The sequence below is a fragment of the Bos indicus x Bos taurus genome, chromosome 24 (assembly GCF_003369695.1).
Source record: "Bos indicus x Bos taurus breed Angus x Brahman F1 hybrid chromosome 24, Bos_hybrid_MaternalHap_v2.0, whole genome shotgun sequence".
In the NCBI taxonomy this organism is placed as follows: domain Eukaryota; kingdom Metazoa; phylum Chordata; class Mammalia; order Artiodactyla; family Bovidae; genus Bos; species Bos indicus x Bos taurus.
In genome coordinates this window covers 37,322,804-37,345,823 of record NC_040099.1, presented here as the reverse complement: position 1 = coordinate 37,345,823, position 23,020 = coordinate 37,322,804, and the positions used below count along the sequence as shown (strand labels likewise).

Genomic DNA, 23,020 nt, shown 5'->3' with positions numbered 1-23,020 from the left:
TGTAGACAGGCTTTATTTGTCCCCATCTCCTTCTCATCCAAGAAGCCTAAAACATGCTTGCTCCTCAAATAAAATACTAGATCAACAGCCAGAGTAGTTGATGGATTGAGAAGAAAATTGGTGTTGGATTTTGAAAGGTTGCCTAGAAAGTTGTTGGGCTGCTGATGAGGGTCGAGGGTGGGGAATTGATGGGTTTTGAATATGAAATAGATGACACTTAGATCTTTCCTTTAGTTGTCCCTTTAAAAAGCTGGAGCAAACAGTTGATATAACGAAGGCCTCCCCTCAGGAAAGAGCATGTATTGCTATGGTGGCAGAGTGTCTTCCCCTATCTGAACCTTACTCAGCCCAAGATAATCTTCATCTACTTGGTAGATAGTGAGTGTGGTGAACTCATAGAGAAGTGAGCGCAGCGAGCAGAAACCTGTGCTTCCAAACTTCCTTAAAGAAAGTGTGTTGTGACAGGTTCAAAACCCCGATTTATCAACTAAGCAGCCTTGGTGGCTAAGCTTAAGCAGTTTCCTGTCCTATCATTTAAAAAAAAAAGTCTGAGTTGTTCAGTAGAAACTTTCACTGGGTTACACTGGGGATGTTTTCTTGCTAATTTTCTTCCCAGGGTGTTTTCTGGGGGCAGAGGGAGATGATAGAGGGCTCAGGGTGGCTTTATCAAGTCAGCGTCGGTGCCAGCCTGTCCGTATGTAAGTCTTTTGTGGACGGACATTGGAAATGGACTCTGAACAAGTCAAGGAAACAAAGAAGACTGTGACCATTGGTCATTCAGAGAGATGATGGAAGGGCAGGCAGGAGCCAAGGCTGTGGACCCCTGTGTCATAATCTGGTGGCCCCCGGGGTCAGTGCTCAGGGGGCTCACCCTGCCATTGCTGGTGGCTTGGCTATCTGTTAAGCCCAGTTTGAGTCAAGTGTCTCCCCAGCGCGTCAGCCAGCTGATGCCAACCAAGGCCTGGGTCCCTCATTACAGGATGAGAGATGAGAGTGTTGTGATGCCCGAGCCCTGTTGTATTACCTTCTGAGCTCACCACTGCATTGTGTATCTGTTCAATTCCAAAAGAGAATACTGATTGGAAAATTCTATCTTCTGACATATCCTGAAGGCTGATTTGAGTAGTGTGTGGTGAATTGTGATTAGGGAATGAACCCCTAGGAAAGCAATCTGCCCAGGCCTGGTTTTTTATACATGACTTTTGATAGAGCCACAGCTGCTAGTCCTAGACTTCCAAGTCCTATAAGATGATCAGGTCAGCTGTTTGTTCACTGAAGTGTATGCAGTTCAGAGTTTGTGGAGTCTGGATCCAACCTCGAGGTGATAGGTGTGCCTGGAGGACAGTACAGACTGTAGCCCAGAGCAGCCTGGTTTCCTGAGCACACCTCATCGGGTTGGGAGGAGAAAGTGCCTGCCATGGGTACTGGAAGTCCCTAGAAGTCACAGGTCCTTAGGGGCCCACTTCCGGTTTTATGTCTGCACTGGGACTTAGGAGTCTTGCATTCTGTCCTCCATAACTTGAGTCTGTTGCAGACAGTCCAAGGATCACTCCTTGGACTGGTCCTTGGGAAGCCCCAAGCTGCAGTGTGGTCCTTGGAGACATGAAGCTGGGACCTGGCTGCCTTCAGATAGTGAAAATGATGGGGTTGCTCCTTTTTAGAAAAACAGCTGATAGGCTCATAACCTACAGGAAATTGACTAGAACCCCCAAAGAATACTGGGGCCCAAAGAATACCACACCCTTCCTAAATCTGGGTCCCTCCAGAAGGACCCTTCCACATCCAGACACCAGGCTCAGGAAGAGTCCAGAACCCTGTCTTCTAGCACCTGAGGGGCTCAGTGTCCATGGAGTCCTTTCAATCAAGCTGATTTGGGAAGCAGCAAGAGTAGGCGTGGCTTTTTTTATCAGAGAGACTGCCCTGCATGGAGCTCTGCTTGCCTTACCTGGCTCATTTTCATAATCAGTTATGAAATTTTGCTTAAAATTCAGGAAAATTTTGCATTTTCAAAAACTGCTCAGTGTGATTTTCACATACGCAAAATTTTGAGCCAATGTAATAAGTAAAATTCTTAAAGTTCAACCTTGCTAGGAAGATCCCCACCAAGTCCGTCCTTTCTGCTTCCCTCTAAGTTGGTTTGTTCACTCACTTAAACAGTATTGGCTGAATCCCAGCGAGGTGCCAGATGTGTTTCTAGCCCTGCCTGGAGTTGGTGGCGTGCTCCTCCCCGACAGCTGCCCTGCCTGCACGTCTGCCTGGGGTCCGTCGCTGGTCCCGCTGCCTCTGCCTCCTCTGTGTCTCCTCTCCTCAAATGGGCCATGGGAGCTTCCGAGGGGTCTCTGCCTCTACGTCATCCTCCCCACCCACGCATTGATCCTGGCCGGCCCATGCCCAAAGGCGGCTCTGAGGCCTTGCATCACCTCCCCTTCGCCTCAGGCTCCCCACACCCTCCCAGTCACTGTCCCCGGGAACCCCCCTTGCTTGGCCTGGTAAACCCCAATGACATTTTCACCCCAAAAACAAGTACGTTCTGCCTCTTGAAGCCTTTCCTTACTCTCCCCTGCAGGTTTTCTTTCTTCCTTATCTAATCTTCCTCAGTCACCAGGACAGCGTGATCACAAGGTCTTCTATAAATGAAGACGGTGTTTATGCTGCTGTCTCTTGCTGGACCCAGGATTCTGGGGGAAGAGCACAGGACTTCTGCCACAAGGTCTCACTCTGGTGCCTGGCATGAAGCCGGTCTTGGTTTTGTCCAGCTGTATGAAAGTCTTCCCAGACACAGCCCGGGATGGTGGCCGTTTCGCCGGCAAATTACAAGTCCTCTGTCGTGTTGCCCTTGAAGGAGTCACTCATCCTGCGTTGATGGTTCTTAGCCTGTGAGGGACCTCCCCGCACGAGGCTCTCGTGGCCCCCCTTTTCCGTCATAACGGAGTCCTCTGGACCGCTCAGTGTGTGCAGGCACTCTGCCAGGGACCCTGGGTTTTGGTCTGTGGACTTGCACATGGGGCCTCGTGGTCCTGGTGGGGGGTGTGGAGGAGCCCCCTGCCCTTCGGGGCCCTGGCCCTGTGCTCTGGACGGGATGCTGGGGGCCGTGCGTAGTGGGGGATGCTTAGGTGTCCTTTCCTCATGGATTTGGGGTTCCAGGAGGCCAGAAGGGCTCACAGATTGTCTGCTCTGTGGGGCTCTGGATCTCAGGGGCTCTCCTCATTGAGGGCAAGGCCTTTCCTCATGCTGCTGTTTCCTGCTCTGAGTTTATAAAGTAAGAATTAAAGGCAGCTACTGCAAAGTAAGAAAAAGCCACTGGCGGTCTGCTCTGATGGGGAGGAAGCAAAACAGAGAGATGTCAAGTGAGGTGCTGCCTTGAATCTGAGTGGGACCCTGTCCCAAGCATCTGCTGGCCCCGGGCGGTGTCCTGATTGAGTTTAGCTCCTGAAGGACAGCATGTCCCCTGGGTGCTTGGGCCCCTGCCCTCCCAGGCCTGGAAGATGCTGCAGCAGACACCTTTCATCTCCCACCTTTGGGGAAGTGATGTTCCTGCCGGCTGGGGTCCCCTCCACGTCCACGTATGGACCCCTTGGAGGACTCAGGGATCCTTGGACAGTTGTCAGGACTGCAGAGCGGCCCTCAGATCTTGGGGGAGCCGCAGGGTGGGGGAGGCAGGCAGTGCTGTCTGGCTCAGCCTTCATTTAGGAGTCTGCCCTGGGAGACCCAGATCCCCTTGGAGGTTGGGTGAAGTGTGTTTGAGAATGTTCTTGAGGGATGTGAAGTGCAGAATGCAAGCTTGGTTGCCTGGAGCATAGGTAGAAGCTGGACCAGGCAAGGTCACAGTATGTTGGTGTTTCCTGAAGTTTCTAGAAGGTTCTGTCCCCTCTTAGCACGTTCCTCATGTCTGTGAGCAGAGGTTGCAATGTTGAGGGTAAGTCCTCTGATAAAAGCTGTTCTCTGTCCCTCGCGATCTCCCAGGATGTACACTTCCTAACCTGAGGGGAGTCCAGCAGCCGGCGGATGGTCAACCCTGCGGGCGGACAGGAGGGCCAGTATGCCTCTGGACTCTGTAATCACTTCTTATTTGTGGGGTTGAGTAGCATTACATGAAAATAATACTCCCGTTGTGGAACGCAAGAAATCTGGGGGTTTTGTCAAGGCGTTTATCGACAGATGACGGTTCTGTCACTTAGAGATGCTGTTGAAGACATAGGCCCCAGAATCAGATTGAGTTTGGTTATCAGCTTCGTGACGAAGTGCAACAGTCTTGGACATTGCTGGGCCTCCTTGCCTCGTGCCATACCAAAGTCCCGGGTGGTTATGAAGATTACATGAGATACCATCCAGGTTAACACAGCCCCTGACATGTGATAGACATGTAACAACTGCAGTTGTGTTTGTTAGAGGTAGTAACTAGTTGTTGTTCAGTTGATACGTTGTCTCCAGCTCTTTGCAACCCCTTGGACTGCAGCACTCAGGCTTCCTTGTCCTTGACTATCTCCCAGAGCTTGCTCAGATTTATGTCCCATCCAGTCAGGTGATGTCATCCAGCCATCTCATCCTCTGTCACACCCTTCTTCTGCCCTCCATCTTCGCAGCATCAGGGTCTTTTCCGGTGAGTCGGCTCTTTGCATCAGGTGGCCGAAGTATTGAAGCTTCGGCTTCAACTAGTAGTACCAGCTAACTAATACAGTACCCAGCGTTATGAAGGCAAGCATTATTGGGCTTCCCTGGTGGCTCAGATGGTAAAGAATTCACCGGCAATGTGAGAGACCCAGGTTCGATCTCTGGGTGGGGAAGATCTCCTGGAGAAGGGAACGGCTACCCACTCCAGTATTCTGGCCTGGAGAATTCCATGGACTGTAGAGTTCATGGGGTCACAAAGAGTCGGACACAACTGAGTGACTTTCACTTCACTTAAAACTTCCAGTACAGATTTTAATTATATATGAGTGGTTTACAGTGTATCCATTTTTGTATTGATAACAATTTAGAAATCGTAATATTTTAACAGTTACCTGTATCTCTGAGGTTACTCTTCTTAATAAATGTGATTTTTGATTGAACATGTCACTTTTAAATAGTTTGGGGCCAGTTTTTATCAGAGGGGATTTGTATTTGAACCACCTACTGATCCATTCCTGTTTATAAGTCTCTACTGCATATCATGATGGTTGACTTTAGTTTCTCTGATGCTCAGGAAAAGCTGCTAAGCAAATCTTTAAACTTTTGATAAATGATTGAATCTGGAAACCTCCCAGCTATTATTCCAGATGCTAGTGTATGTTTACATTAAAATGTTTGATAAGGAGAATCTGATAATGAGATAACATCATGCGATTTGGTCTGTTGAGTTTTATGTGTGAAGGGCCATTTGGCCTCTGTTAAGTGTCTCAGTTGGTTACCGTCTGTGGTTAGTGATCTGTCAGCGTCTCCTTCCCTGTCTCGGGAGCCCCTGACATGTAAGCCAGCCCGTGGGCAATGTGCTGCTGCCTGGCCCCAATTGCACTGCACACTGCGTGGACTGAACATCAGTCAGGCCTGTCTGTGCCTGCCCTAGTGTCTAGTTTTGGATCTTCCATTTAAGGAAAGTAAATTCTTTAGTTTGTTATAAAAATGAAAGGAAACCCAGTCATTTCGCTTATTTTAAGGACTAAGAATGCTTAGCTCAGAAGAGATGAGACCTGGTTGCGGTTGTGCAGTGAACTCCCTAGTGTGTGGAGGGGTCCATTAGAGGAGGGTGGGGCATGTGCGGTGTGGCTTCTGTGGACACAGCAGCCAGGGCCATCTGTCTGGAGTGCCTCCTGGGGAAAGGGCTGTGAGTCTCTGTCCCCTGGAAGCATGAAGGATTGGAAAGCCATCTAGCGTGTGATGCTGCAGAAGATACTTGAGTCGTTGGCAGCTAAGGCTGCTGTAACAAAAGGCCTCAGACTGGGTAGTTTAAACAACAGAGATTTATTTCTCCGGGTTTTGAAGGCTGGAAAGTCCAAGATCAAGGTGCTGGCCAACTCTGTTCCCGATGAGGGCTTCTTGCTGGCTTGCCAGTGTTTTCCGCAGCCTGAGTGGGGGGGGGCGGGGGGCTCAGCCCCCCGGCGGTGGCACCAGGCCTCCCTTTACTCTGTTCTCCAAGCTTCATTATATGGATGGGGTTGTTTTATATCTGCTGAGAGGAAACCAACCAGTTGACAGCCTGCATTTTTCTGCATTTAGCGACTGGCGTTTACACAATAGACTTTCTTGTATAGCAGCCCATCCTTTATCCATGGTAATTAAAACCATCCTGAATAGACATAGTTGCGTTTAATTATGGGCTCTGTCCTCTAGTTGATGTAAGCTTGTTACACATTTAGTTTATAATGTGGTCGTTTACGTCTGAATGTAGATGCTCAGGTTATCATTTTTCAGTTTCTTTAGGAAGAGGGCTGTATGATTTGTTATGAAATTCTTTTTAGATTTGTAACACAACTCATTTTAAAATTGCTACTGTCAGGCATAATACGAAGATGTGGGTGCTGTTGGTTTAACATATGTGCCATGACAGGCCAAGAGGGTGTTGGTGAACATGTATCACCTACAGAATATGATAATTCTGATGCACTGTTCTAGGTTGCTGAAAAATACTAAAAGAGAGTGAAAAGATGAACTGCTTAAGACTAAACTTTATTTCACTTCTGTTTTTGGAGACACTCTTAACATATAAAGATTGTGCACCATGACCCCAAAAATAAGGAACAAAAATATATTTATTCACTTATTCTCTAAATCAGTTGTAGTGCTCTTTTATATCACACAATTTAATTTTCTGCATCATTAGCCATTAGGGAAATGCAAAGTGAAACCAGTGTCCCTACACACCTGTCATCAGGGCTGTGATGAAAAGTAGCGACAATGTCAAGTGCCGGCAGGGACTCAGAGACGCTGCGTCTCTCAGACACGGCTGGTGGGAGTGGACACCAGCTCTGGTGTCTGCGTCTGTAAAAACTAAGTCGACGAGTCCCATTCAAACCCGCGCTCACGTTTCCTGGGCATTTTCCCCAGTCAGCTGAGAACTGATTTTCACACAGAAACCCATAGAGGAATGTTTAAAGCAGTTTTCTTTGTGATAACCAAAAATCTGAAATAGCTCAGCTGTTCCTCAACCAGTGAATGAGTAAACTGCACATATCTACTCCATGAAATACTCAGCATCAGTAGAGAGGAACAAGCTGTTGGTGCATGCACCAATCTGGATGAGTCTCCGTAGAAATATGAGCGGGAAAAGGCAGTCCCCAAATGTTAGGTACTGTGTGATCCTGTACCCTCCTTAAAAATGGCAAAAATCGCAGCAGTGAAGAGCAGATCAGTGGTTGCCAGGGATTCGGGAGGGAGAGCCGACAGAGGGAAAGCAGGTGTGTGTGACCATAAAAGGCCCACAGGACAAACTTTTGTGATAATGGAATGTTCTCAGTCTTAATTGAGTCACTATTGACGCCCAATTAGGATAACTGCACTGGAACTTTGCCAGATGTTACCACTGGGGGAAGCTGGTAAAGAATACACGGTATCTCTTCATATTATTTCTTAGAACTGCATGTGTGTGAATCCACAGTTATCACAACCTAAAAAGATGAGTGTTTAAAAAATATGTGACGTTGATATATTCTGATAAAACACTATATCCACTCCACACGTTTCTTACTTTTTTATTCTCTTTTAGTGATGGTTGGTTTGTCCATTCCCTTATTCATTCAAGAAATCATTGTCCAGCACTTGATACGTGCTTCATTTGGCCTTACTGTCGAGTTCAGTTATCCTAGAGCTGAAATCATAGCAACTTGTCCCTGTTGCAGAGCTCACCTCGTAAAGGACGCGTGCCACTGCATTCTGTTGTCAGTGGTAAGTTCCCCAGCTGGTTACATCCCCATAGCCAGCTCTTTCTGTAGGTGCATTTTGGGGCCTTGTTGGCACTAGCTTTAAAATACTCAGGGCGTTTTCCAGGTGACACTATTGTGGCTCGGCTCCGTGACGTGGAACTAGACCTTGATAGCCGTTCACGAGAGCAGGAAGGAGTGTCTGAGCGGGGTCCAGGCACCGGCTTTCCTGTGAAGAGCAGTGGGCATCTCTGCGACACGGGCGCTGGGGGCCCTGGGCTTGTGCGGGCAGGGCGTGTGTCCTTCCAATTCAGATTTGGATTTTCCTACAGCTAGAATGTGCTCTCTGGGAGCTTTTCTGAGCCTGTAACTTTGATCTCACAATCAAAGCTTTTGATCCGGGTTTAGAGAGGCAGCCATGCTGATAGTGAATCCTCTGCAGAAGAGCCCATCGTGTCTCTGCTTCAAAGGAAGTTGAGGCAGGGAGGGTCTCTTTGTCAGAGTTGTGTTCCTCTCCTCAGGAAGGTGTTTTCCTTGGTTGTGCTTCGACACTCTGCCAGGAGAGCCAGTGTCTAATGGATGAACTGTGATTGTGTGGGTCACCGGAAATGAAATTTGACAACCTTAGGACTAAAGAGGGGCTAACGGAAGAGCCGGGGGCACAGGCCCCCATCCTGTGGTCAGATGAAATGGATGGGGGCCCTGCGCCCCAGGCAGGAACCCTCGCCTTTTTGACCCTTCCTGGAGGACACTCTGCAGTCTGGTGGTCCTGACTTAAATAGTGAATTGTCGTTAACGAACAGGATTAAACCTTTTTTCTGTGCTTTGAACTTTGTGGCACGTGAACGTGTGTTCTAGTGAGCTGTGCTGAAGCTCTGAAGGGTTTGTTATAAATCGGTTCAGCCCAGCCTTGCTCACCGGTTGTTTAACCTAGCGTGTCTGAACCATAGTCTTAATTCTGTAGAAAACCCATCTCTCACGCACTTCTCGGCAGGAGCTTCCTCTCGGGGGTGATCTTCACTCACTGTTCTGCATGGCTTCTTCCTTAGTGGATGCATTTTACGCAGAACCCAGCTGTCTCGGGCAGGAGGGCTGAATGGTGTCGGGGTTCCTTGGTGGTTCCTGCAGGTTCTGTACTTTGAGGGGAAGCACCTCGTGGTAGCAGGCTTGATCCGAGATGCTGAAAGAGGGAAGGGGACTTCTGCACGCCCAGCTGGGCCGCCTCTCAGTTCCACGGTGGACGGGCTGGGGCTGCCCGTGCGTGGACGTGTGTAGCTACCACGTCAGCGTGACACGGAGGGGCGAGCGTCACGGGGTGGATAATAGTCTGGGGGCCACGTGGGCCACGTCGTCACTGCAGCTTTTTCTCTGCCGTTGTCATTAGATCCACAAACTCAGTGTTAACATCTCATCCAATCTGTTCTGTCTCTTTTAGTCTCAAACCATGAATTATGTGGGGCAGCTGGCGGGGCAGGTGATCGTCACGGTGAAGGAGCTCTACAAGGGCATCAACCAGGCCACGCTGTCCGGCTGCATCGACGTGGTGGTTGTGCGGCAGCAGGACGGCTCCTACCAGTGCTCGCCCTTCCACGTGCGCTTCGGGAAGCTGGGGGTCCTGAGGTCCAAGGAGAAGGTGGTGAGTGCCGGTCGCGTGTGCTCTGTCCCCTGGGCGGTGGGGCGCAGCAGGGTCAGCCCTTCCCCTGAGCTCCCGGGACCTCCCTGCTTCTGTTTTGAGAACCTGCCTGCTGTTGAAGACACCCCTGAAGGGTGGTGTTGAAGTCCACCCTTCATACTGTTTTTGAGTTTGCTTCTAAATCCTCAAAGCCCTCCCACAGGAAGTCTTGGGGGGAAAAGAAGTGAAAATCATTTTAATAGTCCCGTGTGTGGCAACTTAGAAAATCCAAACCCAAACTAGAGTTTTTAAATGGGGAAGTTAGGTGTATTTAGAAAAGTGCCTTTATCTTATACAGAACTTCAAAATATTTAGTGTTATGCCTACAGACCAACTGGATAGAGTAGGTTGGTATGCTGAGGAGTATATTTGTTTAAATGAAATTAACGCGAAGTTCTACATTTGTTTTTGCAAAGCTGTAAAATCTTGTTGTAAATACCAGGATTTTTTCACAAATCTGACTGAAGTGAAAATCCACAGGCTTTTATTATTTTAGGGATGATTTCTTTCAAAAAGAAGGTGTTGGTTTTCTTTCTTTTTTTTTTTTTTAAACATCCTTTTCCCTTCAGGTTAGGGAGCACTTGGAAAGTCTGTTAGTGTATCTGATTGATGTCGATCATGTTAGAAAAAGTGGAGCTAAGAGTAAGCTTCGCAGGTACATAGCAGTGATTTTCTTTCTACTCCTGTCCCATGTTGTCTCCCTAAACAGCATAACGAGATTCTGTCAGGATTTTCAACCCCAGTGAAAGATCCACAGAAGTACATGTCAGAGGACCACTGTCCTAAGTTGCAGACATCTTTTTTTTTTTTTTTTTCAGATTTTGGCTAATCAGCTGATCTTACTCTTTAAAATAGAAGCTTCCCTCTGTCTTAATTGAACTTACATTATTTTGAAAGAGCCTGGAGAACCAGGGTGGTGGGGCTTGTGTGGCCCGGCCTCTGTTCAGAGTCCCGGTTTAGAAACCACAAGAAACGGCGATGTCCTGAGGGACTAGGAAACTTTCCATTGCAAGCGTGTTTAGCCACAGTGGAGCGTCCCTGGAACTTGTTCTTACTTTCTGGTGATGCTAACCTTGTGTGCTTTCAGACTGTATCTGCTTTGGGAGAATTAGCAGCCGTTCCTGCGCTAGAATTTCCCGGTGGTTGTGCAAGGATCTGTTTGTAAAATGACGCATAGGGCTTCCCGCCCTCCACTTCCCCTCTGTGATCTGGGTTTTTGGTCAGACGATCGGATAAGTTGTCTGGCCTCCGCACTGGAACCTGCAGGCTGATGTGTGTACCCCTGTGTGCATCTGTAAGCGCAGCTGGGCAGACAGTGGCTCTCTTCCTGCATGCTGTGTGCCTCTGAGATAGTCATCCAGTTCCGCATGCAGCTGCACACGTCATTGTGCTGTATAAACAGCTCGTCAAGCTTGTAATAGAAGTCTGTCCATGAGGCCCAGGAAAGGAGAAAGGTTCTTTCCCATTCCTTCCCTTGGTAGCCCAGAGACCCAAAGTATGTATTTGGGAGGAAATTTGGCTGTTTGACCAAAGCATAGCATTCCTGTGACAGTAAAACCAAAACCATGTCTGCCTTGAGACACTGGCAGTTTGGAGAAATTGTGTTATTTTAGGTCATTTTGGATTGGGGAAAGCTGTCTATTGATTTTATTTTATTATTTTAGATTATTTATTTATTTGGCTGTGCTGGGTCTTAGTTATGACATGTGATCCTTGACCAGGGATCCAACCCGTGGTCCCTGCATTGGGAGTGGGGAGTCTTAGCCACTGAACCACCAGGGAAGTTGATTTTAAATTAAAAACCCAATTTTCAAGTATGGGGACACCTATGAAGTGAACTTGAGATCCTGCTGCTGCTGCTGCTAAGTTGCTTCAGTCATGTCCGACTCTGTGCAACCCCATAGATGGCAGCCTACCAGGCTCCCCCGTTCCTGGGATTCTCCCGGCAAGAACACTGGAGTGGGTTGCCATTTCCTTCTCCAACTTGAGATCCTAACCACCTGAAAACCTCTGGTTTTAAGGGAAGAGGCAGTGTAATGATTTTCCCACTGCCGCTGCCATGTTCTTTGCTTGATAGAACACAGTACTCCCTGTAGTTTTCATAATTCAGGAGTTTACTTTCAGAAGATAAAGATGTACTTGATACTTTGAAATATTAATTTTGTTGATTTAACACAAAACTGATGATTTAATTGCTTATCAAAGGTAAATAACCCCGTGTATTAGGACCGTTTCCATCATGGATGATAAAAGTCCACGTCACACTAGCTTAGGCAAAAAAGGAATTAAATTGGCCTGTGTAACTGAAGTCCAGGAGGATTCGAAATACTCAGGGCTTTGCTTAGAGCTGCTGAAGGTGTCACCAGAATCGTCGCCTTTCAGCTCTGCTCCCTTCGTGTCTGTCTGTCTAATGCCACACACACACAGGCTGACTTCCGTTGACTCAGCAGCCGCAGTGGGAAGACAGCCTCTCCTTTCTACAAAAGTACCAGAGTTAGTCTCCCTGTCAGACTTGGTCACATACGTCTCGGGGACCAGTCACCATAGCTGGGGGTGAAATGTATTGATTGGCCTGGCTGGGGCAGAAGCCCCACCTCTGCTCTCTATAACCACTGGAAATAGATGCTCTGAAATAGAGGAGGCTGGATCTCCAAAGGGAACAGAGATACACCCACCCAAAGAGTGGCCGAAACATGCGCCTGCTGCTGCCAGCACCTCCTAGAATTAGTTCTGTTTCAACATCTGTCATATGTATTGAGCAAAAGGCACAATGTAGGAAATATGACCATATGGAAACGAGTGTTTTTGAAACCAGTTTACTAGAAGTAAACTTCTTCCTTGGGCTTCCTTGGTGGCTCAGCTGGTAAAGAATCTGCCTGCAGTGCCAGAGATCTGGGTTCGATCCCTGGGTTGGGAAGATCCCCTGGAGAAGGCAGCAGCTACCCAGAATACTCCAGTATTCTGGCCTGGAGAATTCTTGAGGTCGAAAAGAGTCGGACACAACTAAGTGACTTTCACTTCACTGAAAGTAATATTGGCACTTCAAAGTGAGGGTTCTCCTAGTGGACACTATAAATGTAAACCAAAGGGTTAACTGTTTAAGAATGGTTTTAAAACAAGCTTTGAAGCGGAAGGGGAGGGTGGGACGAATGGAGAGAGGAGCATGGAAGCATGTGCACTACCATAGGTCAATAGAAGCCAGTGGGAGTTTGTGGATGCAGGAAGCTCAGACTGGTGCTCTGTGACAGCCTACACGATGGGATAGGGTGGGAGGGAGGTTCAAGAGGGAGAGGACATATGTGTGCTTATGGCTGATTCATGTTGATGTATGGCATAAACCAACACAATGTTAGTAAATAAATTTTTAGAAAATTAAAAACATGAAAAAACAAAAATGAGGGTCCTCTTTAATAAAATAGTCACCTTGGGAAGCATTTATTCCAACTTGGTGCCCTCTCTCAAAATAGTTTTAGTATTTTTCCTTTGAGACCTAAAGGACTCATGGCATATTCCTTGAAGTATTCTCAGTATTGGCACAATCTTGATGTTAGATTTAATTTTTTGAAAGAACCAAGCTCCATTTAGAGTCAAATCAAGAAATGTCACATTTGGGAATTCCTGGTGATCCAGTGGTTGGGACTCAGGGCTTTCACTCCGGGGTCGGGGTTCAATCCGTGGTGGAGGACCTAAGAGCCTGCATGCTGCGTGGCACCCCACCCCCTCAAAAAGAGTCACATTTGATCCCTAAAAATAAGGACTATAAATGTAAACCAAAGGGTTAACTGTTTAAGAATGGTTTTAAAACAAACTTTGAATCTGCATCCTGGAGAAGCATTCTTCCATTTCCCCAGGTATGTCAGATAAATGGGTAACCTCCAAAAATGAGTGTTTTAAAGGATGGTATTAGTTTGAATCTGTTATTATTTTTTTTTAATCTAAGATAGAATAACTTTAAATATTTCATTTGTCCTATTTAGTTTAACTTTCAAATTTTATGTAGCAGTCAGTCAACAAACATGGGTTATTTAAATTATAGGTCTGAGTCTAGTTGAATAAATTAAGTCATTCTGAGAAACTTGAAATTTGGCATTATGGAGCAAATTTTTTTCTTTCTTCAGTTCTCACGTAACTTTTTTGATTAGAGACAGTCTTCCTACGACTCTGGAAGAAGCTGCCATTATTTCAGCTGCTTCAGAAGCCTTACATGACTCTAGATGCGTATGTGACTTCAACTAGTTTATTATGAAAGAAAACTTTAAACATTTGTCTGAAAGTATGTTTTTTTATTGGCTCGGGAGCTTGTTGCAGCATTTTGTTTTAGAGGAGTTAGAGTTCTCGTCATACGCCGCTTTTTCAGTAAACATTCTGAGTAATAGCACTGAGAAGGGCCAGCTGGGAGGCGAGTGAGGGTTAATGCTTGTCCTATGGAAACTGCTTCATGCTCCTCTTTGTTTAAACAAGTAAAAGAAATGTGAGCTTTGTGTAAAATAATCATTAACGTTTCTGGAATAGGGAATTTTTTACGTAAGATTTTTCACTTATTTTGGATTCATTTCTTAGTTGCCTATTTTTCTGATTTCCTTTTCTAGTGTTACCCTTTTCTTACAGTTTTATAATTAACACACCAACTGCACATATTCAAAGGCCGTACTTGATAAGTTTAAACACACATGTGCACCCATAAAAGTCATTCAGTTGTGTCCAACTCTTTGTGACCCCATGGACTGTAGCCCACCAGGCTCCTCTGTCCATGGGATTCTCTAGGCAAGAATACTGGAGTGAAAGCTGTTCCCATCTCCAGGGGATCTTACCAACTCAGGGATCGAACCTAGGTCTCCCGCATTGCAGGTGGACTCTGTACTGTCTGAGCCAGCCAGGAGGCCATCACCGTGACACGGAACCTCTCACCATCCTGTGCTCTGAGTCTCCTCCACTCTGTGACAGTTCCTCAGGCTTTGTTTCATTGTTTTGACATATTTTTTAGTTTGTTTTAGATGTACAGACAAGTTGCAAGTGCAGTTTTTAAAGTTTCCATATACCTTCACCAGCCTCTTCCCTTCGTGTTCACGTTCCATGTGACTATAGTACGATGATCAGAACCAGGAAGTCAACATCAGTATAAAGTGTCAGCTAAAGACTATTGGAAAAGACGCTCATGCTGAGAAAGATCTAAGGCAAAAGGAGAAGGGGGCAACAGAGGATAAGGTGGTTAGATAACGTAACCAGCTCGGTGGACATGAATCTGAGCAAACTCCAGGATGCGGTGAAGGACAGGGAAGCCTGGCGTGCTGCAGTTTGCGGGATCGCAGAGTCGCACACCACTAGCAAGTGAACAGCGAACGACACAGACCTTATTACCACTTCACCAGTCTTTCTGCTCGTGTCTTTTCTCTGTTGCAGGATCCCTCCTTGCTCTCGCCCAACAGTCTTGTCTTTCCGTGTGACCTTGACTTCTTAGAGTGCGGAACAGTTACAGTGTAGAAGGTCTCTCAGTTTGAGTTCTCTGATGCTTTCTCGCTTGGGTGAGAATGACACCGCATGAGGTGCACCCTCCTTGGTGGTGGTAACTCTGCTCGCTGTTGAGTGGTGGCTGTGAGATTATTTGTGGGAAGAAACCTTGGGACTGTGCACATAGCCTGTCTCTCATTATGCTCTCACCAGGAATTTTAGGAGTCACAGTGGACTTTACTGTGTGTGATTGCTGTGGTGTTTCCCAAATGGTGACTTTCTGTTTCCATTCTTTGTGCTCCACTTATTCATTGAAATTGTAGTTTGTCAAAGAGCTTTTCTCTTATTTACTTAGCTGTTCAATTATTAGATTGGTGTGGACTCATGGATATTAGTTTTGCCCTGTGGGTGGTAATCATTGCCATCTTTATTTCTGTAGTTGCTAAGATGGTCCCGGTTTCAGTTGTGGTTAGCTCCTTCGAGCTGAGTGCTTTTGAAATGCTCCTATCATTTTTTGAGCACTTCTTTGTTACTTTCTGGCACTGGAAGATAGTCCAGGAGAATCTACTCTCTCTGCCTCAACCCTGGAATTATTGTTTCTCCAAGGGAGCTTTGGAACTGTGGTGTTGGAGAAGACTCTTGAGAGTCCCTTGGACTTCAAGGAGATCCAACCAGTCAATTCTAAAGGAAGTCAGTCCTGAATATTCATTGGAAGGACTGATGGTGAAGCTGAAACTCCAATATTTTGGCCACCTGATGTGAAGAACCGACTTATTAGAAAAGACTCTGATGCTGGGAAAGATCGAAGGCAGGAGGAGGGATGACAGAGGATGAGATGGCTGGATGGCATCACCGACTCGATGGACATAAGTTTGAGTAAACTCTGGGAGTTGGTGATGGACAGGGAGGCCTGGCATGCTGCAGTCCATCGGGTCGCAAAGAGTCGGACACGACTGAGCGACAGAACTGAACTGAAGGGAGCTTTGGTTTCTTTGATTGGAGAACAGTGTCTGGAAACAAAGATCTGGTCCCTGGGTACGCTCACTGGTCTGAGGTGCAATTGCCTATAGCTCCCCAGCCGGCAGAGCTGAAAGATTCACATGTATAAGTACCTGTATCTGTACCTGCCTGTAAGAACTGGGGGTTTGCAGCATCGCCGCCCTTCCAACCTGGCACCTCAGGGCTCATCTCCTCATTGCAGCATCTTTCTCCGACAGTGAGCACCATGGCTTTCATTATCCACAGTAAACAACATGTTTGTTCAGTCCTAGAATACATATAAAGGAGTTTCAGGATTGTGAACCCACATCTCTGTGATTAAAAAGAAATCACTAACTGCAGTATCTGTTCAGAGGTTTTTTTCTGCCTTTAAACCTAGAATTCTATAGTCCGCATACTGTTCTCCAAAGTTCCTTAGATTCATTTTCTTCTTCTTCTTCCCTTAAACATGGTTATGTTATAACAAGCATTGACAACATATGTCAACTAATATTGTTTAATACAATGTTGCTTATCCCATCATTTGGTTACTCCCAGGAAGATGGAGCTGGAAGTGAACCAGGCTCAGCTGTGGTCGGAAGGGATCACTGGTCCTCAGTGGAAACAGCCAGTGGACCGTGCAGTTGTTCCCACCACAAGGGCCGTGCAGAGCTAAGGACACTGAGCTCATAGATTGTTCCAGTTACGTCTATATTATGCCTTTGTGTGTTTGTCTCTATGTCTCTGAACAGTCTAAAGCCAGAGTTCACAAGTTATTGGTAAGAGTTTTGAAAGTTAGTATTTATTATTGTAAAATATTTAAAAGTATTCAGAACCTACAGATAAACAACTGCATTATTTTTAAATGATATAGCAGTATTTCACTTATATAAACACGCCTCACTTTGCACAGTAATACAGATAATGAAAATGGGCAAGCTGAAACCCTGCACATTTAGTCAGTAAGGGAAGTTAGGGTTTGTCCATGACCTCTATAAGCTTTGGTCAAAACTTGCCAAAACTCTGTGTTATAAATGTACAGGAAAATGAAAAATGGTAAAATAGTACTTAGTGTACTGCAATTCCAAACATGAGAAATAATGAGAATTAAGTGTCTTATTTCTTCACAAAACACTCATCAGGAGTGGTGTGAACAGCTCTTGCCTTCTTGACGTAACACTTGCACTGTGGAACAAGTGTCTTCTCATTGTCTAGCAGTTTGCTCTGCTCCTTTCTGAATCTGCCTCAGCTTCCAGCTTTTGATCCTTTGGAATTGCCATGCCCCGAGGCATTTCGGGGAGTTGCTTCGGCCTGAGGGTTTTGCCCGTGTCCCTTCCTCTCCCTCTGCATCCTTTTGTCTCAGCCCCTTCCCTCCGTTCTGGGATAAGCTCGCCTCCAGGTTCCTCTGCCACACGTCCTGGGTCTCTTGTTTGCATGCTTGGCTGCTTCTTCTGTAACTGCTGATGTCCATTTTGGTTTCTCTCCCAGCACTGGTACTGTTTGTTTCTTTAACTGCACTTTGGTCCTGGCCAGTGTCCTCTTTCCGTTGTCCATTTCATAAGGTGTCAGCTGGGTTTGTCACTGGGAGACCAGGAGGCAGCCCAACCATACGCTTCGCCGCCTGTGGCTGAACTGAGGGACAGATGTGCTGGGACTGGTCACTGACAGGCTCTGAAGAAGCGACGTGACGAGCCCGTGGTCATGACGGGCCTCTGCTGCTTCTGTCCAGTCGCCCCTCTGTATCCGCAGGTTCTGCATCCAAGGTTTCAACCAATCATAGATCAAAGATACTTGGAAAAAATTTTTCCACAAAGTTCCCCAAAGCACAACTTCATTTGCTATGCACTGAAAAGTGTTTGCATAGCATTTATGTTGTGCTACGTCTTAGAAGTAGTCTAGAGATGACTTTAGAGTACGTGGGAAGATGTGGGTGGGTTCTGTGCAAGGATGACGCCCTTTCCTCTGTAAGGGACCTGGGCGTGTGTGGATTTCAGTATCCGAGGCGAGCCTCAAGCCACTCCCTGTGGTTACCGCAAGATGACTGGGTGACTGTAGACAGAGGGGCTGGTGGTGAAGTGTGTGCTTCCTGTAGTCACGTGATCAGCACAGTCTGGGAGCTGAGGCTCGTGCTGACCCGAGTCTCTCACAGGAGGCCTGGCGGTGCTGTGACTCCAGTGCAGGTCAGTTGCTCCGTCGTATTTGGCTCTTTGCAATCCATAGACTGTAGCACGCCAGGCTTCCCTGTCTATCACCAGTTCCTGGAGCTTACGCAAACTCATGTCCATTGAGTTGGTGATGCCATCCAACCATCTCATCCTCTGTCGTCCCCTTCTCCTTCCGCCTTCAATCTTTCCCAGCATCGGGGTCTTTTCCAGTGAGTCACTTCTTCACATCAGGTGGCCAGAGTACTGGAGTTTCAGCGTCAGCATCAGTCCTTCCAGTGAATATTCAGGACTGATTTCCTGATCTCCTTGCAGTCCAAGGGACTCTCAAAGAGTCTTCTCCAACACCACAGTTCAAACGCATCAATTCTTTGGTGCTCAGCTTTCTTTATAGTCCAGCTCTCACATCCATACATGACTCCCGGAAAAACTGAAGATACTAGATGGACCTTTATCGGCAAAGTAATGTCTCTGCTTTTTGATATGCTGTCTAGATTGGTGATAGCTTTCCTTCCAGAAAAATGTGGTGACGTCCAGAGCGGCTCAAGTGTGTGCTGACAGTGACACTTTCCCCGTTTTATGACATTTGGGAAAATAAACTTTTAAAATTTGTTATGAAAATAGGTGATCAAGCCTTTTCTCTCCGTCTGTGGTGTCGTAGGGGTGGGACATGGGGAGGGGGTGGGGTGGGGCAGGGAGTGGAGGGTCTCTCTGGGAGCCTCAGGACTAAGCTCGGCCTGAGAGCTTGGAGTCTGGGCTTTGTTGAGCTGGGAGGATGGACATTCACTGCTCAGCCTCACTGTGTCTGCTCCTAGATTGACATAGAGATCAATGGCGACGCTGTGGATCTCCACATGAAGTTGGGTGACAACGGGGAAGCCTTCTTTGTAGAGGAAACGGAAGAGGAGTATGTAAGTCCTGGGGGCGGGCCATGCTCGCCGCGCACTCGTGGATGGTCACTGCTGGCTAGATGAGCTTTCACTTTGGGCTGTGGGAAGGGAGCTGGAGCCGGAGGAACTCCCCCCACCCCCAGCCCTGAGGTCCAGGCTGCCCACGTGCGAAGGCCCTGGCACGGCCCCCTGAGCGCCCTGTGACTTTCTCAGGTGGTGCCTGCACAGTTCACACCTTGGCCTGAGCACACTCAACTCCACCCGAGTCATCACAGACGCACAGCAGGCTGCGTCTGCATGTGGACACGTGACCTTTGAACTTGCTAACGCGTTTGAGGTTTCTGTTGGGGACATTACATCCCGATCCTTGATAGTGAGGTGCATTAGTTTATTATGATCTGGGGAGATGTGACTAATTGGCCTCTGCCCTTTATGTGTGATTGTTGCGTGTTTGGCCTCTTTCAGCGAGAGCACAGCTGACCCCCTTCCCTGTGTATCCACTGATGTGAATGTGTCTAAGCTGCTCCTGATTGATTTAAGGTGGATCTTCTTACAACTTCTTAGGGGGCATCATTAAGTCTTTCATTGTGGAGAATAAAATCTCAGAGCAAAAACGATAGCTTCAAATTATTAAGGACAGAGAGCTACTTTTTTTGGTTTGTGAAGATGAACTGCTAGCTTGATGCCATAAATTCCCAAAAGAAAACAACAGTGGAATGAGATTATTCATCATTGTTCACTCGGGGCTGGCAGCGTCAGTACTGTGTGGAAGGCAGCAGGGACCAGTGATTATGAAGGGGAACCTACCAGACCGGTGTTCCTCCTCGTATCTTAATTACTTGTTTTCATGTTGTCTTATTTGCATTTACTTGCCCTGGAGAAAAAATTTCCCTATCAGAGACACAGGCGAAAGGCAGAAAGAAGCAGTGAGTTATCACGAGAATGAACATCTCTGATGTAACCTGTCGCGCTGACGAGGCTCCCTGTAAATCTGGCAGTGAGAGGACTGGGTGCTGAGAGTCTGCTGCCTGCTTCACATGTCACTTCTCATGATTCCACTTAGAACTGCTCAGCAGAGTGTCAGCTTTCCAGCCTTTTTTTTCTATTCCGCGTATGACCCAGTTGGTCAGATTTTCTTTAGCATAATGTGCTTTTCTTTAAAAATTACAAATTGCAGTTCATCCAACAACACTAGAATCACTGCTGTCCACACAGACCGTGAAGAGAAGCCCCGCTTTCCAGCGGCTCCTGGTTTAAAGAGGGATAAACATTACCAGGATCCCTCTGGCCTCCACTTACTGACCTTTTGTTTCTCCTGCTGTTGTTATCAACACCCCCGCTGAGTCAGAAGTTCTAGGCCGAGCATCGTCCTTTCCATCACTGCATGATAGTCCATGGTATGGACGTGTGTTTCTCGAACCTTCCTTGTGCTGATGCACGTTCAGCTCACCCGCCCGCCCCCCTCCCCCAACAGTGAATCTGTTCTGGCTGAGCTTCCACGTGCCCTGTGCTGCCCCGGCATGTCCCTCCTCCACTATGTTCAGCTGCGTGGACCCACACGTGCTAAGGCTCAGCTGTGCAGGGGGTGGAGACCTATGCAGGTGGTGGTCAGTGTGACTGCCTCACCTTCGGGGGCTAGGTAGGTGTTCTTTGTACCACCGTGAGGTTTAGGCCCAGCCAGAATCACTGCTGTTTTGATTCACCATAGGGTTTGTCAAACTTTCTTTCTCATGTTCTCTTTAAGGAGAAGCTCCCTGCTTACCTGGCCACCTCACCAATCCCTACTGAAGATCAGTTCTTTACAGACAGCCCGTTGGTGAAACCAGGTGGAAATGAAAGACCTTCTCAGAGTTCGGACGTTGCCCACATCCTGGAAGCAGAGACAGTCTTCACCCCCAGTTCTGTGAAAAAGAAAAAACGAAGGAGGAAGAAATGCAAACAGGACAGTAAGAAGGAGGAGCAGGCCGTGTCGCCCCCTGCCGAGGACGCCACGGGTGTGGATCTGAGCTCCGATGATGACAAGGGGGCCCAGTCGGCAAGGTAGGCAAAAGGGACGGAAGGAAAGATGTCCGGGTGTGTCTGCCCTGAAAGCCATGCACTTGGGCACAGGTGGCTCTGGGGAGGAGGAGGGTTTTCATGTGGGTGATGCTGGGCTCCGTCTCCAGGGCAGATGTGCAATGGAGATGCTTACAGCACCCAGCAGAGACCACAGTGTAGGACTGTAATCACACCATCAGAAAGATGTCTCTGCTTTCCATCCACCAGGGCAGACAGGCTTGCAGGGGCTGGAGGCCGCTGCTGCCTTCCTGACCGTCTCTGGCCTCAGAGGACACCTGTGTCAGTCTGCAGGGACGAGGGTCTCCATGCCTTCCTCCTCTCCCCTTCATTCTGCTGCATGAAACAGACACTGACCAGCCCCCTTCTGCCCTGTCGAGAGGGGTCTTTTATGGGGCATGTCCTGTTTCCAAAAGCAAACTTGATCATTAGTCACACTGAGATGGACTGACTGACCCTAAGCTGAGGGCAAGGGTCAGCTGGTGTCAGCAGTGAACTTTGGCCCTGGTCATTAGCAACCCCTTATCTCTTACATACGTGCTGCCAGCTGAATAGATAAAAGCTCATTTAGTCCCTCTGATTTATCCATGTAGATGATTCAGGCCACTGACTTTGACTTTCTGTTGGTTTTTGTCCCTGTGCTTTAGAAACTGGGGTGTATTTACATACAGTAATATTCATGGATCTAAGTGTGCAGTTCATTGAATCAATAGTTGTGAACATCATGGAACCTCTGTTGGCTTTTGAATGAGAAAAGTACTTGTTTTACACAGTAAAGCTGAACTTGGAGCCGTGATGTTAGGGGTCGTCTGTGAAGCCTGAAGTGCTCCAGACGCACTGTCCGCAAACTTGAGCTGGGCCTCGCCCCCAGCCCTAACCAGCGTGAGATCATCTGGCCGGCCGCAGATCCTCTGCTGTTCAGGGTTGATGCAGTCGTTTGTGCTGCGTTTCAGCATAGAGTCAGCGCTGCTCTTCCTCACGCTCTCATCTGTACCCTCCCTTACATCCCTGTGCCACAGGCTTAGTTAGCCCCTCACGGTCAGCCTCCTGGCTGCCTGTCCTTGGGTACGTGTGCATTTTGAACGTGCTCGGCAGGTTTTCGTGAATCACAGGACTAAAGGGAACCTCAGCATCAGCAGCTTTTTCCATCACTCTGATGGATCTGAACTAATGAGTTCTATTTTTGTCCAGATCTGCCCAGAGAAGACATGTCCTGCCTTCCAGGGCTTGTAAATTCTTAATGGTGCCTGGTCTCTCTCTCTCTCTCAGTCTTTTATTAAATCCGGTTTGCTTTGCTGGGTTTCTTGGTTCACTGTGTGTGTGGCAGCAGTGTATGTGTATCGTTTAGTCGTGTCCTCTTTGCAGCCCCGTGTGTGTGTGTGTGTTAGTCACTCAGTCGTGTCCTACTCTTTGCGACCCATTGACTGTAGCCCACCAGGTTCCTCTGGCCATGGAGCTCTCCAGGCCAGGATACTGGAGTGGGTAGCCATTCCCTTCTCTAGGGGATCTTCCTGACTCAGGGGTTGAACCCAGGTCTCCAACATTGCAGGCAGATTCTTTACTGTCAGAGCCACCAGGGAAGCCCCGTCTTTTATACTGTGGTGAAACATATTCCAAAGATACGTTTAAAGAAAAAATTTTCCATGGCATTTATGTTGCTCTTTTCAAACCTCTTTCAAATACGTAAATAGTAATAGGCCAGGCTGTACTACCCTTTCAAATTTGGCAGATAAGGACTTTTCATAGCAAATGATTTCCCTTTCTGCTTTTACCATTGCAACCTCCTCTTTTAACAAATACAGTATTTTTATCTGGATATCAGCCTTTTACATGATATATGTATCTTTCCTCTTAAATGAGGTGGTTTGCCAGAGCTCAGTCTTTCTGAGACGGAAGAGATGAGGGTTAGGAAAACCTGAATTAGGAAATGCAGCCAAAAGGAAAAATAGTTACGTAACAGTTGGTGGTAAAGCAGAGCAT

General features: G+C 47.4%; 1 protein-coding gene across 5 annotated transcripts in view; it reads left to right on the top strand.

The window, feature by feature from the left end:
- The window catches only part of LPIN2 (lipin 2), a 76,186-nt gene that overhangs the window by 32,146 nt on the left and 21,020 nt on the right, over positions 1 to 23,020 (top strand). For 4 of the 5 annotated variants that reach the window (XM_027526070.1, XM_027526071.1, XM_027526069.1 and 1 more), the window contains exons 2-4: positions 9,271 to 9,471; positions 18,911 to 19,006; positions 20,730 to 21,025. In XM_027526070.1, coding sequence (XP_027381871.1) covers positions 9,280 to 9,471; positions 18,911 to 19,006; positions 20,730 to 21,025 — 584 coding nt within the window. In that variant the 5' untranslated portion in view covers positions 9,271 to 9,279. The remainder of the gene's footprint in view (positions 1 to 9,270; positions 9,472 to 18,910; positions 19,007 to 20,729; positions 21,026 to 23,020) is intronic. The other variant, XM_027526068.1, reaches the window with a different exon arrangement.